This window comes from Meles meles, chromosome 1 (assembly GCF_922984935.1).
Source record: "Meles meles chromosome 1, mMelMel3.1 paternal haplotype, whole genome shotgun sequence".
In the NCBI taxonomy this organism is placed as follows: Eukaryota; Metazoa; Chordata; class Mammalia; order Carnivora; family Mustelidae; genus Meles; species Meles meles.
The window spans coordinates 92,504,024-92,519,514 of NC_060066.1; the positions used below are offsets into that span (position 1 = coordinate 92,504,024).

General features: G+C 38.2%; 1 protein-coding gene across 1 annotated transcript in view; it reads right to left on the minus strand.

The window, feature by feature from the left end:
• The window catches only part of RAB2A (RAB2A, member RAS oncogene family), an 89,950-nt gene that overhangs the window by 50,561 nt on the left and 23,898 nt on the right, over positions 1-15,491 (minus strand). The window contains exon 2 of the mRNA XM_046014817.1: positions 6,173-6,244. Within this exon, the coding sequence (XP_045870773.1) occupies positions 6,173-6,244 (72 nt within the window). The remainder of the gene's footprint in view (positions 1-6,172; positions 6,245-15,491) is intronic.

Sequence of the window (15,491 nt, forward strand, 5' to 3'; positions counted from 1 at the left end):
CTATCTTTTTTCCAAGGGATAAACCATCATCCCCTATGCCCTTGAGGCTCTCTTCCCAGATACATTTTCAATTAACAGCCAATTTGGCTGCCAGAGAAATTGTCTGTGGAGCCAAATGCAAGAAGGCCTCATTTACCTGACATTGTTAGGGAGAGATTCTGATTTTTTCAGATAGGTTATTCACTTGAAGCCTTCCAGAACAAAATACTCTGAATGTAAATACATATACTTTTTAACTCTCTCTAGATCATTATCATCCTTACATAGTAAGAACTTGAAACTTTGCAGAGTAACAATTTATTGAGCATTCAGTGATCAATACCTATTAAATGTGGAACCTTGGGCCAACTGTTAAATTGCTTGTCATAGTTTTCTTACCTGTAAAATGGTATTAATGATACCCATCTCCTAAGATTTTTTTCAAGATTAAAAGGATTATATACAAAATACAACAGTGTTTGGCATACTGTAAGTATTCAGTATGTGTGAGCTACTATTATTATTATTCTATACTATATACCAAAATTTCTAAACCACCATTCACATATAAACTAATGATGACAGCCTGTTGTGAAAAGGCCACCTATTAGGGCCAGGTGATCACGGGTGCCAAAGCAGAGAGCAGAGGTAGACCAGAAGAACACAGGGACGTGTTCTGGGACATATAGATGTTATGGATGTTCAAAACAGAGACTGTGGGAAGAAGGCTCTATTCCCCTAATTCTAGAAACAAGGGGAAAACTAGATATTAAAGAGCGATTTCCCTAATTTTCTATGAAAAGTGAACAACATATGCCATACTCAAAGGTAAACCACTAGAGGAATTCAAATTACAGAGAAAATGATTATAATGTCCTCAACTTGTAAATTATTCTAGAGATTTAGGTCACAAATTATAAAAACAAAACTAAAAGGTACAAATTTTAGCCAAAGAAAAAATTGACCTACAGATAAGACCAGTCAATCCAGAGCATGCAAACTAAGTAAACAAAAATAATGGTGAAAAAAAAAAACTTTATCCACAATAGTAACAAAATCTATAAAATGCCAAAATAAACTTAAAGAAAGCACAAGGCCTGTATGAAGAAATTTGTTAAACTTTATTGAAGGGCACTTAAAAGGCTGGAAAAAATGCAAACACATATGTATATAAATAGGTGATTTTAATATACTAAAAAAAATTGTCTCCAAGTTAACCAATAAATTTAATAAAATTCGTCTCAAACTTTAAAAGCTTCACTAAAAATTTTGCATTTGGCAAACTGAGACTACACTTCATTTGGAAGAATGAATTCACAAGAATGATCAAGAAAACTCAGAATAGGAAAAAATGCCAATCACATATTAAGTAGACTACAATTACTATAAATACCCATGTGATATTTTCTCATGAAATAGAGGAGGAAAAAAAACCCAAACAAAAAACCCCCCAAAACATAAATGGAATTAGATTTGAGAGGCCCTGAACAGGCTTGCTTACATATGGAAATTTAGCATATGATAAAGGTTCCTGTTCAAACAGGAAAGAAAGATGGCTTATTTAATTAATGGTGTGGGGACACATGCTATACGCAGATTAAAGAAAATCATATACATGGCCATATACCAGATAGGGTGCAAATTTATAATATTTGAAGAATAATTAAAAGAATATTATTGTAAGTTTTGTATTGGGGAGTCTTCCTTAGTGAGGCCTGAAAGTCGTAAGAAAAACATCAAAGGATCTGACCGATAAAACAAAAAACAAGTATTAGAAGAGGCAAAGATAAAAACAGGTTAATTCAAAGAGAAAAGACATAGAAGCAGTACTAAAACAGAAAAATGCTCAGCCTCACGAAAAATTCAGGAACTGGAAAGTGAAAAAAACACTTTTCTCTATTTCACAGAGTAAAAACTTAGAAGCAGCAGTAAAGGGCAAGGATGAGCGGAACCAGGTACTTTGTTCAGTACTCCCGCAGAGGGAGTACAAATCAGAACAGTTCCGTGTGTTTATGGATACATTTTAAAACTCTAGAAGGTGACATACACAACAGTGGATGATGAAAGCCAAAGACAAGTCATAAGGAGAATTTAACTTTCTCCAGATTTTAACAATGTTTTCATAATAACCACACCCTGTCAAGAAAATACACTTACATTTTATTATTCAGATAACACAGACTTTGTGAGATCTAAATTAGATGTTCACAGGTCCTCTAAGCTACCTTCCTAGTTCTTGGCAATGTTATTGTAGGTAACTCGAATTATCTCTGAAAACTGAATCCCAAATAAAAGAGGTGTGTTTTCAACTGATTTGTGGGAAGTCAGGTACAAGAAATAATGCTTTGATTCTACCACCTCTTCCCCCAATGACTCCTCGCAGTCATTTCTTACAGGATGACTAGTTTAAAGACTTGGGGGAGATAGACAGGAAGGTGGAATCAACATATAAATGATCTGGCCCCTAGATCAGTGTTTGTCAAGTTGTCCATTACTAGGTAGCCAAATAAATACAGTGGGAATTAAGTGGGCTGTAAGAAGCATTATTTCTACACAATGTAATTAAACAGCATTAGACAAATGCATGTATCAAGCACTGTAATGTTAAATGTTACTTTCTGAAGCTTTCTCCCTAGACAGATAGTATATTCTAAATTTAGAAAACATTTATAGTCTTTATATGTACCAGGCCCTGGAGATACAGCAATGAACAAAATAGATCTGCTATCATGAACTTTACTTTTATAGTAGTGGCAGACAATATTCATTTATAATCACTTGTATAAAAAGTTAAGGAGAAAAACAAATCTAGGCAAGAGGATGGGTATGAGGGGGTGTGTGTGTGCATACAGGTATACTTGTGAAGATCTAGGAGGAAAAAAGTCAGGAGCAATTTGGATCACATTAAGTTTGAGATGCCTATTAGGCATCTAAGAGAAAGGAGATGTTGAGGAAGCAGCTGGATATGTGCACATGGGGAGGAGAGAGCTTAGCTGGAGTAAATTCAAAAAAGAATGAGGGGAGGAGAAAAACTAGAGACAGAAAATACAAACAATTCTTTCTGAGGACTTTTGCTAAAAGGAAACAAAAGGACTAAAAGCTGAAAAAGATAACAGTCACGAAAAATGACAATCAAAAAGGGACAAATGAATGACACCTGGGAGAACAAAGAACTGCTGCAGCCGTGTTCTTGAGCAGGCCTTGGCTAGCGACACCTGGTTCATCCAGGTAGCAAGGAAAACGCGGAGTTTATGAGTTCATGGTAGGTGGTGGTGAGGGTTGGTGAGTCTATGTGGTGATGAAGACCTGTAAAAATGGCTCTTCTGCTTGCCTCTATTTTCTGAAATAGACGAAGGTTATTATCTGAGAGTGAAGATAGGGAAGGTGGTGCATGCTTAAAGAGCAAGACGGTATAACATAGTTGTACAGGACAGTGGAAAATGAATGGACTGGAAATAAGGTATAATTGTCAAGCAGTTAGAAGTTAGTGTCTAAGAAATTACTATGAGATTAGTTAGCATGGCTCTGTGTTTTTCTCCAAGCAGGATAGAATAAGTAGTCGGATTTAACCTATGGGTTAGCCATAAGCGTGTGATGAAGCAAAGGTGGGGGTGGGGGATTGAGGGTACATGTGGGAGTGATTATGACATAATTACAATGGCTAGAGTTAAAGCTGGATAAGGAGGGAAGCAGGACTACCAGAGGGGTCAGAATAGAAAGATAGTAGGATCAATGGATTATAAAACCGATGGAGCAAATAAATCATTAGGGAGAGCAACTAGAGGGTGTAAGTTAGAAGAATAGGAGAACAGTCAAAAGGCCAGATGCATGAAACTGAGATTCTGGAGTGCTTCCAGACACTGGTAATGACCAGGTCCTGGGTGTGAGTATTCGAGTGAGTAGCTGAGGGGGAGGTACGATCACAGGAGGAGAGAGGAAGTAAAGCAACTGAGAGGCCAGGATGTGTGCGGGAGGGTGAGCTCACATGTACGCATAAGTCAACAATACAAAACAAATTCCTAACTGGGTAATCAGTATCTAAAAGCCACTGCTCCAATGCTTCTCCAACTTTTCAGATGAATCACTTGGAGATCCTGTTCAAATGCAGAATCTGACTCCAGAGACTCTTGAACAAGCTCACAGAGAACACTGATGCTGCTGGTCAGTGTAACAGTGCTGGAACACACCTGAGTAGCAAGGCTCTAGTCCTGAGCTTCGGTGTAACTGGATCCAGGAAGCTCTCTGTAAACTGCTTCATTGCTTCTTCGATTCCTACATTAACAATTCTCATTGAGACAGTAGTCAAAAGGGCAAGGAGTATTTCATCAACTCACCCTTGTCTTTTACTTCCTCTGTTTGATTGTTTAATACTTCTTAGTCATGACCTGACCTTAGCTTTTTCACCCTCTTCTACTCCTCAGGCAAAGGAAAGTATGCGGCAGAATCAAGAGAATGTCTTACACCCATTTCGGCAAACTTTCCAATGTTCCTTTAAAATAAATACATGCTAATAACCTGAAAAATAAATTGCTGTGATGGTGTCATAAGGTGTAGCAGCCAGGGTCCAACCAGAAAAACACACACCATATTGAAGTTTTAAAATCAGGGGAAATTAATGTAGGGAGTTAGTTACAGGAAAGAAAGAGCTCAAAGAAGGTATGGTCAAGAAGCCGAGAGATTAGCACCTGCGGGAAAGTGCTACCATCCCGAGGCTGGGGGAACAGAGAAACTGGGGTTGGCAGACCTTGTGAGCCAGACCACCAGTGGGCCTGTCACCACCAGAGGCTGGGGCAAGAATCTTGGAGGATACACAGTTAACCCAGGCAGACAGAGAAAAGAAGATGCTTGGCTTCCGTTTGCTTTTAGCCTCGGACCTTCCACAACCACTCACCAGTAAACCCAGAGGGAAGCCAGCTGGTACACCTGCGGGAGTTACAGTTGCAAACAACTCCCTTTGGTCCATCTCCTTCTCTTTCTCCACAGGCACAGGCCTTGCCGATTTCTGACAGCAGGCTTAGGGCCATCCTTTCCATCAGGTGTACCACAACCCTCAGAAATGTATATGAAAGCTTCACAGAAGGGGACATACTTTTGGTTAGTCCCCTATACTAAAAGCAACTGTGTGGCTAGTTGTGTCAGGACTGAGTCAGGCTTAAGAGAGAGCTACCCAGGTTTAGACCGTCTGGGCAAAAAGCAGATCCTACACAAAACTGGGCTCACTGAAGGTAAACTATGAAATTAAATAAGGGCCAGCATGAAACAATAGTACCCGTTTTACCCTTCGTTATTGTATATTCTTACAATTAGCAAAATTAAAATAGAATCTAAATATTCTCACGGATAGCAGTCACTTGGAAAAAGATTTCCATATATCCACAAAGTACATGTGGCTTGGTTGAAAACTATTAAGTCATCTAAATAATTTGATTAACAAACTCTGTTTGATTTGGTATTCTAAAAATACACAGGAATCAACTTGCTTTTAAGGGTAATTTATAGACATCTGTAGAAAATAAGCGGTCACCAGCTGAGAAGATACACCCAACTATCAGTTACAAAATTAAAGTAGATTTCAGTCTAACTGGTAACCGTCTCATTTATTCTTTGTAACTTAGGACACTAAAAATGACTGCTGGCAGTTTTTCTCAATTAATAATTATGGGTAAACCTACAGTATTCACCATGTTGCCATGCACTGCTCTAGTGCTTCACATTTATTAACTCATTGATTGCTCACAGTAACTTTGTGAGATTGGTACCACTATTATTCTCATTTTACAGATAAAAGAAACTGATGCATGGAGGGGTAATGTGGCTTATCCAGCTAGTTAGTGGCACAGCTTTGATTCTGTACTCTGGCAAGCTGGTCCAGTCTCTGATCATACCCATATTCTATACTGAATCATACCCATATTCTATACCGTCTTGCAATCATTTGTTTCATTATTAAATACAATCACAATCTTAAATATTTATATCTTCCTGTTGATTTCTGCCCACTTTTACAAAGTTGGATAATATTTTTACCATGCGTATACATTTTCAAAAAGTGATGGGATGAAACTGTACAGCAACAAATCTAGTTTCACAGATTCTTTTTGATTTGTCATTAATAGAATGGACCCCCTTTAGCACATTCTATTTCTACTGCCCAAAACTTCTGAATGTTTCTCATCTCTTGCATAAAACTTACCGATAGTCAGGTCATGCACTGGCTGAAACCTCTTGTCTGTAAACTGTAGCAATAAGCATGATTTACCAACACCTGAAAGTTCAAAAAAAAAAAAAAAATTATGAGACAGAACTCCCCAAAATTAAGAAACACTTTACAAAAGCACACAGAAAAGAGGCAGCTAAGGTTTTTGGTGCTCTATAAACAATCTACCACAAATTCTCAGAGCTCTGATTTCATGGGAAATTATGGGATGGATGATTTAAGTGGAAGGTGTTAACCAATCCAAAACACCTTTTCATCCTTTGTTATTCATTTGACATTTTAATCTGAAAGACAAAACTAGCAAGTACTCTTAGGAGACAACCAAGCAGGTCCCCTCAGTAGCCCCTACTACCATAGTACTCTAGCAATTAAGGTTAAATTCATGCACTTTGTTTTCTGTGTAGTAGTGAAAATATTAAAAACAAAGTTATCTTTTTGTAGTTCATCTTACTTTTCCTACAAACAAACTGGCAGTTAAATGTTTGTGATCTACTTTGCTCTATCTTCTGGCTAATTCATTTCAGGATCAACTCGAATCTTTTTTTTTTTTTTTTTTCTTAAGGTTTATTTATTTATTTGAGAGAGAGTGCTTGAGCAGACGGAGGGGAAAAGAGAGGGGCAGAGGGAGAAGCACACTTTCCACTGAGCAGGGAGCCTGATCCCAGGACCCAGGAATCAAAACCGCAGCCAAAGGCAGACGCTTAACCCACTGAGCCACCCAGGCATCCCCAGAATCAACTCTAATCTGAACTGCATCCCTTCACTCTACCACCAAATTTCACTTCACTAAGGTCATGAATAACTTCCACAGTCCTAATTAAAGACAGATTTTCTGTACTCACCCTACTCACCATCTGAGAACTGGTTATTGAACTCCATATCATCTTCCTACTCATTCTCAGGCCCTTATCTTCACACTAGACCAAGTCTGCTTACTCAAGAGCATCCTGCACTTCGTCTACTCTTGCACTCAAAAGGCTTTACTGAACGCTAATGGTGCTCCGTACTTGGACTTGAGGATACAATCATGTGGAATGCTTCCTTCCTTACAGTCGAGTATAGTAGAAAAATTAAACATTACCAGTGACAATCTATATGAACTGTAATTTGAAATAATTATAATAACTGCCATTTAAAAGAAGAGAGTACTATGAGGACGAGTGACAAGATTAATTTAGACTGAAGGGCTGGAGAAGGTCTTTCTGAAGTGACACTTAAACTAAGCTGTTCAAGGTCTTCTAGATTATAACCTCCATGAGAGAAGATGATGAATATCTTGCTGTCTTATGGCAGAGATAAGGCAATTAATGATTTCGCTGAATGACTGGCCCTAGTGTCAAATGTTACAAAGACGGTCAAAATGCCCAGTAAACAAATCAAAGAAATATGTGTGTATATGGTTATGCTTTGGGAAATACTTTATTTGTTCAAAGTTTTCTAAATGTTTTAACTAAAAATAAACTGGAATTTTGAAACATTTGACCTTGGTTTTCTTTTCTTTTATCCATGATTTATTTTTTTACATTACAAAAGGTGTAAAGCTAAACTCATTTTATCAGATTTCTAGCTCCTCTGAATAGCCTTTCAGATGTAGGATAGAAAGGAAAATTATTATTTTTTAAGTGTGAAAGTAAAATTAGCGAACATTTGAGATATGAACCTTTAGGTATTTTTATAAGATTAAAAAAATTTTTTTAAGTACAGTCTACCCCTCAACGTGGGGTTTGAACGCAGGACCCCAAGATCAAGAGCCACAGGCTCTACTGCCAGCCAGCCCCAAGGGTTTGTTGTTGTTGTTGTTGTTTCCAGAGTTGGGGCAGGGGGAGAGGGGAGGGCAGAAGGAGAGGGAGAGACAATCTTCAGCAGGCTCCACAACCCTGAGATCATGACCTGAGCTGAAATCAAGAGGCAAACACTTAACTGACTGAGCCACCCAGGCAGTACATCCCCCCTTGCTATTTTCAAGAGCAGTTTTAGGTTCACAGCAAAACTGAGCATGAGCAGAAAATACAAGTTCCCATATACGCCCTGCCCCACGGGAACACAACCTCTTCCACCATCACTATCTACACCAGAGCCATAAGACTCGCTATAAGTTCATGAACCTACACTGACACATAATTATCACTCTCAAAGTCCATAGTTTACATAAGGGCTCACTCTTGGTGTTGTCTATTCTATGGGTTTTGACAAATGTATAATGTATTTACTACTATGGTATCATATAGAATAGTTCCACTGACCTAAAAATCCCCAATACTCTGCTTATTTAAATATTATTATAATATTTAAATATTAAATTATAAATATTAATTATAATATTTAAATATTAAATATTATTTATTTAATTCCCTCTCTCACCCTCAGTCCCTGGCAAATGCTAATCTTTTTACTGTCTCCATAGTTTTGCCTTTTCCAGAACGTCATTTAGTATGTATGTATACTTTATGTATGTAGCCTTTTCAGATTGGGTTCTTTCACTCAGTAACATGCATTTAAGATTTCTCTGTGTCTTTTCTTCATTTTTAACATCAAAAATTTCCCCATATGGGGGCACCTGGGTGGCTCAGTGGGCTAAAGCCTCTGCCTTCGGCTCAGGTCATGATCCCAGAGTCCTGAGATCAAGCCCTGCATCAGGCTCTGCTCAGCAGGGAGCCTGCTTCCTCTTCTCTGCCTGCCTCTCTGCCTACTTGTGATCTCTGTCTGTCAAATAAATAAATCTTAAAAAAAAATTTCCCCATATGATATAGAAAAATTATGATTAATTAGAAATCACAGATTTTTAATACTGAGAAACCTCAAGAATCATCTAACAGACTGGCAATCATGTAAGTGATACAAGAGCCTAAAAAACTTCCTTACCTCACAACAGAGTATGTATTGCTTTAGTGATATTAATACCATTTATTCTGACCAAGTGCTAGTTGAGTATAGAAAAGGCGTGCTGTTTGGTTCTTCATTTTAAAGACTCCATATTCTTTCTTCAGATAATCAAAGTATCTTTCAAGTTAGAAGTTCCGAGTAATTTGCACCCTTTGCAGACATCTTTAATTTAATACTTGTCCTTTTTATAGTATAAATTTTGCAAAAATCTCCAAGGTTTCTTTCACCAATTTTCCTAAGAACCTCTCTTAGTCCTTAACATTCAGATAGTTCTTTAAAAGCATGCTCCATATCTTTTCTCTTCTTCAGCTACTTATTAGTCTAAATATCAGATCCCCATTCATCAATGGCATTATATGGAATTCAAGCAATGCTCCAACATTTTTACATAGTTGATGAAACACTATATATTTTGTGGGACTCGGAATGGATTCATCCTTCATTTTCATAGAGAATGATAGTCACCTGAGGGGAGACACTTAGAAAAGATAATTGAATGAAGAATAGTTAAAGTGGCCAATGAATATTTTCATGTTTTTCTAACTGTATTATACAGTCAAGGATCTTGAAATATTTAAAATTTATGATCCCCAACAGATAAACTTATATAAAGCTTCTCTCATGCCAGATATTGTTCTAAATGATTTACATGTCAGCTCATTTAATGCTTAAGAACAGCATAACACAGCGGTTATGATTTGACTCCAAAGCCACATCATACTTCTTGGGTTCCAACCCCAGCCTTGCCAATCACTATCAACAGAACCTCAAATTAGTTATCTTCTCAGGGCCTCATCTTCCTAATCTGTAAAAAGTAGGCTAATAATACCTACCTCAGATGTTATTGGGATTATTAAATGAGTTCACACATTAAGTGCTCAAAACAGTATCTGGCACATAATAAAATTCAGTAAAGAATTTAACAAATGTTTGTTACTACTATTAATACTACTATCACTTATTACTATGTCTATATATAATTCAAGCTCCCTAAAGGCAGGAAGCACATTTTATTCATTTTTAGTTTAAACACATGTACTTCTAATGCATGCCAAAATTCAAACTTTCTAGAAATATTTGAGCATGTACTGTGTTCTAAGGCTAAACAACTGGAATATCAGTAAACAATAAGATAAAGGCCCCTGTCCTTCTGGAGTGAGAAGAGACTATGAAAAAACTTTTTTTTTTTTTTAAATGTCTGTGAGCATGTTGGTATGTATGTGTATATACTGGGGAGGTGGGGAATGTGGATGGATGGATGCATGAAGAGGACGTGGCAGTGCAAGATGTTATGTGTTATGGCCCAGAGAAAAAGCTGAGCTAATATATGGGCCCTGGAATACTGAAGGGAAGGAAAGAGAGTGGTGCTTAAATGAGGTGGTCTCTCACTTGGAAGGTGAGATTTAAGTCAAGACTTGAGGAGGTGAGGAAACAGACAAGGGGCTTACTGAGAGAAGAGCACTTTGGGCTAAGGAAATGGCTAGAGGAAAAGCTGTAAATGGGATGTGCTGGAGAAACTATCGTGAAGCCAAATATGGCTACAGCTCAGAAACCAAGGAAGGGCCCTGCCCCTAAGAGGTGAGGTGGCAGGCATCATAGAGTCCGATCACACAGACTCCATGGGAATTTTAAAATATACTTGTGATAAAATGGGCAATTCACTGCAGGGTTTTGATCAGAAGAGTCATATAATTTCACCTAAATTCTAAAACAATCATTGTGCTGCAACATTGGAAATGACATGTTAAGTATAAGCAGATGAGAGAAGCAGGGACTGGTTAAGGATGCTCTGTCAACGAGGCAAGAAATGGTATCTTGGACAAGGGCAGGAGCAATGGAGGAGGTTTGAAGTGACTGAATTCTATATACATTCTGAAGCACAGCCAAGAGCATTTGTTGATAGTGTGGATATGGGTTTTGAGAGAAGGAGAACTGCATTAAGAATAGCTACGATATTTTTGCCAGATCAAATGGAAGAATTGATGAAGGTGGGGGAAAAGTATAAGTGGAGTAGGAAGGACTATCAGTTCCAGTTTAGTTATTTTGAGATGTTTATTAGACATCCCAGTGGTAAGGCTGGGTAGGCAACAGAATACATGAGTTTAGACTTCAGGAAAGATACTGGGGTTGGAGATAGAACTGTCAGCATAAGATAGTACTTAGAGCCACAGAAAGAGAGGTACCAGCAAAAAAGACAGGTTTGTTTTAAAAAAACATATTTGTTTTATGTAATAGCAGAATTAAACAGAAAAAAAAAAACAACCATAAAAGTGGCCTCTCCCAATCCTTCTATTACTGATTTTCATTCTATGTCTGGAACCTGCAAGCCCTTCAAGCATCCTCTCTTCCCTTTTTCCATGAAGACAGACTCCCATGGCTGGTTTCTCACCACCACAGATGCCTTCCTTCCCTGACCATTCTGTGTAAAGTAGCTCCCACTTTCTACCCACCAGAAGTTTTTGATCTTTACCAAAAAAATCACCAAATCTGTATCACGTCTCAACCCCAGAGGTTCTGACTGAATTGTCAGCATTATGTAGTGGTTAAAAGCACTACCTGGGTGGGCTTGGATGAACCACTGACCTCCGTGGGTTTTCTGCTATGTAGAAGCTTTTGTGGGTTTTTTTTTTGTTTTGTTTTTTAAAGGTTTTATTTATTATTTATTTGACAGAGATCACAAGTAGGCAGAGAGGCAGGCAGAGAGAGAGGAAGGGAAGCAGGCTTGCTGCCGAGCAGAGAGCCTGATGCGGGGGCCGATCCCAGGATCCTGGGATCATGACCTGAGCTGAAGGCAGAGGCTTTAAGCCACTGAGCCACCCAGGCGCCCCTGCTGTGTAGAAGCTTTTGAGTTTGATGCAGTCCATCATTTATTTTTGCTTTCACTGCTTTGCTTTTGGTGTCAGATTAAAAAATCATCACCAAAACCAATGTCCAGGAACTTATTGCCCATGTTTCCTTCTGTAAGTTTTATGGTTTCAGGTCTTACAATGAGGTCTTTAATCCACTCTGAATTAATTTTTATGTATGATGTAAGTTAGTGGTCCAGTTTCATGCTTTTGTATGTGACTGTCTAGTTTTCCTAACAACATTTATTAAAGAGACTGCCCTTTCCCCACTGAATATGTTTGGCTCCTTTGCTGTAAGTGAATTTACCATGTATGCATGGTTTATCTGGGCTCTCTATTCTGTTCTATTGATCCTTGTCTCTGTTTTTATGCCAATACTATACTGTTTTGATTACTATGGCTTTGTAATATAATTTTTGAAATCGGGAAGCATGGTGAAACCTCCAGCTTTTTTCTTTCTCAAGATTGCTTTGGCTATTAATTCTTCAATACAAATTAATATACTTAATAACACCACTGTTAGAGTTCCTACAAAGATGTCACCTTAACTTTTTCTTCTACTTTGGGTCCACATTGCCATCCACTCAGTAGGACTGTAAAGTGGTAAGAACTGAGTACCTAAGTACCATGTGAGTGCCAAACAATTACAAGTAATATTCATTAAATTGAATTCCTATAGCCCACCCTAGAGCTTCTAATTCAGGAACTCTTTGCTTGGACCCAAAAATCAAATTAATAAGACCTCCAGTAATTTTTAGTCGGTGTGTCTTTCTCCATAAGAAACCATGGCCTAGTGCCAAGTATTCTACGGAGTTTCATTTGCTTATGCCTAAATTGACTTCCACCAATTTCAACGTCATTTTTAAAAACTGGTAATGGCTCTATTTTTAAAAATCATAACACATATGGATTTAAAATTAAAAAAAGCAAAGGTATGAAAAGTACCAGAGCCAATTCCTAACCACTGAAGATAAGTTTTGTCCAACTACCATTCTGAAATCATGGCTGCATATTTTCATCTATCACACTTGGCTCTCAAAAACAAAATGTAACAAAAGTTCCATGAATGAATGGCCTATCTCATGACTAAAAGTAACCCGCTGAAGAACTATATATTTTATTTTTATGATTTTATTTGAGGCCTTTCTTTTGAGGAGTCTGGCAAAGGTTTATCAATTTTGCTGATCTTTTCAAAGAACTAGCTTGTTTTACCGATCTGCCTTTTTTTTTTTTTTTTTAATGAACTGTATGTTTTAAAGTCATACCAAAAAAATGACAGACCTCCAACACAGATCATTCAGAGATGTGGTGAGCTGGCTGAAATATCAGTAGCTTATTTAGTCAACATAGAAAATCTTACTCTTCTTTGCACTAATATTCCAAATAGAAAGACACGTAAAGAAAAAACAATAAAGTCTACTCTTTTTATAAATCTTTTTTTTTTTTTTTTTTTTTTTTAATTTATTTATTTGACAGAGAGAGAGAGATCACAAGTAGGCAGAGAGGCAGGCAGAGAGAGAGGAGGAAACAGGCTCCCTGTGGAGCAGAGAGCCCGATGCGGGGCTCGATCCCAGGACCCTGAGATCATGACCTGAGCCGAAGGCAGCGGCTTAATCCACTGAGCCACCCAGGCGCCCCAAGTCTACTCTTTTTAAACAGGAAATTAATAAACTCAGCACGGTATATTAGAACACAAGCTTTACAGCTGAAACACCAGTGTTCAAGTCCATCTGTATCATTTCATACCTGTGAACGTGGACAAATTAGATATAGAAACCATGCTCCATTTCTCCATGTGCAAAATGGGAAAAAGAAAATACAGTATTCCTGCTTCAAAGGACTATCATAAGGCTCAAATGTAAAATTTTCAAGTCTTACAAATTCAAAAGTTTTAATAAAAATGTTGAGGATTCTTCAAGATAAATACAGCTAAGGAGCAAATCTCCCACCAAACCCATCCAATCTTGAGTTCAAAATTTTAAACACATTATCTTCTAAAATTAACTGAAGAAAACATTCACAAATCTATGATATTCTTTCAAATAAAATGATTTCAGAGTTGTTCTTATCCTATTGGCTCTCCATACATTGTCCTCCCTAAGACAGCAATCCTCTCAACTAATTCAATTAGATACTGATCTGGCTCCTTATTGTGGTAGGCAGAAGAGTGGCCCCTGAAGAGGTATGTCCAAGTACTAACCCCTAGAATCAGGGACCTTATTTAGGAAAAGGATCTTTGCAGATATAATTAAGATATATGTTCTGAGATAATTTCAGTCTGGATTTTGTCTGGGGCCTAAATCCCATGACAAATGTACTCATAAGAGAAAGGCAGGGGGAGACAAAGACAGATACAGGTGACAGGCTATGCAAAGACAGAGGCAGAGACTGAGTTGGGCCGCCACCAAAAGCTACAAGAGGCACGCAAAGATTTTCCTTGGAGGCTTCAGAGGGACAGCAGCCCTGCAGATACCCAGATTCTGGACTTCTGGCCTCCAGAGCTACAAGAGAAGAGATTTCCATTGTTTTAAGCCCTAAAACAAATTTGTGGTAATCTGTTACAGCAGCCTTAGGAAACCCATACACGTATCAAGAGTCATCTTTCATTCCTCCTCTTGGGACTTTTCTGTTGTTAGTCTTCCAGGCTTATTGACATCATCTGTAATAATTCCTACTATAATCTGTGAAGTGCCTCAAACACCAGAAATATTAAGAGCAGTAAGGGAAGAGAAAACAGGGGATATAGAACATGTATTTGAGAAATCTGTCAGTGAAGGCTAGGAGGAAAGGTTAAGAGACAGTCACTCAAAAAAATATTTATGGAGGGGCATCTGGGTGGCTCAGTGGGTTAAGCGCCTGCCTTCGGTTCAGGTGATGATCTCAGGGACCTGGGATAGAGCCCCACATCGGACTCTCTGCTCGGCGGGGAGCCCGCTTCCCACTCTCTCTCTGCCTGCCTCTGTGCCTACTTGTGATCTCTGTCAAATGAATAGGTGAAATCTTAAAAAAAAATTTTTTTTTAAATATTTATGGAGCACTTCCTATAGTCCAGACACTAGTATACATAAATTAGTAATGAATACAAAGAAATTAAAGAAAGTTTCCAAGAAGATGTAGCTTTCTTTTTTTTTTTTTCCATAAGATGTAGCTTTCAAAACGCAAGATATCTTTTCCCATAAAAATGGAAGGTATGGAAACAATTATGCTGACAAGGCTAAAAGAGCTGCTAAAGAATCAATAAAGTGAGGGACACCTGGATGGCTCAGTTGGTTGAGTGTCAGACTCTTGATTTCAGCTCACATCATTATCCTCGGGTGGTGGGATCAAGCCCTGCATGGGGCTCTGTGCTCAGCAGGGAGTCTGCATCTCTCCTTCCCCTCTGCCTCTCCCTCCACTAGCATGCACACACATGCTCACCTGTGCTCACACTCGCGTGCGCGTTCTCTCTCGCAAATAAATAAATAAATAAAGCAAGCTTTAAAGAAAGAAAAGAATTGATAGAGTGAAAGGAAATAGGAAGTTGTTGGGATACAGCGATCCTTCCCTTGAAGCAAATCATCTTACTC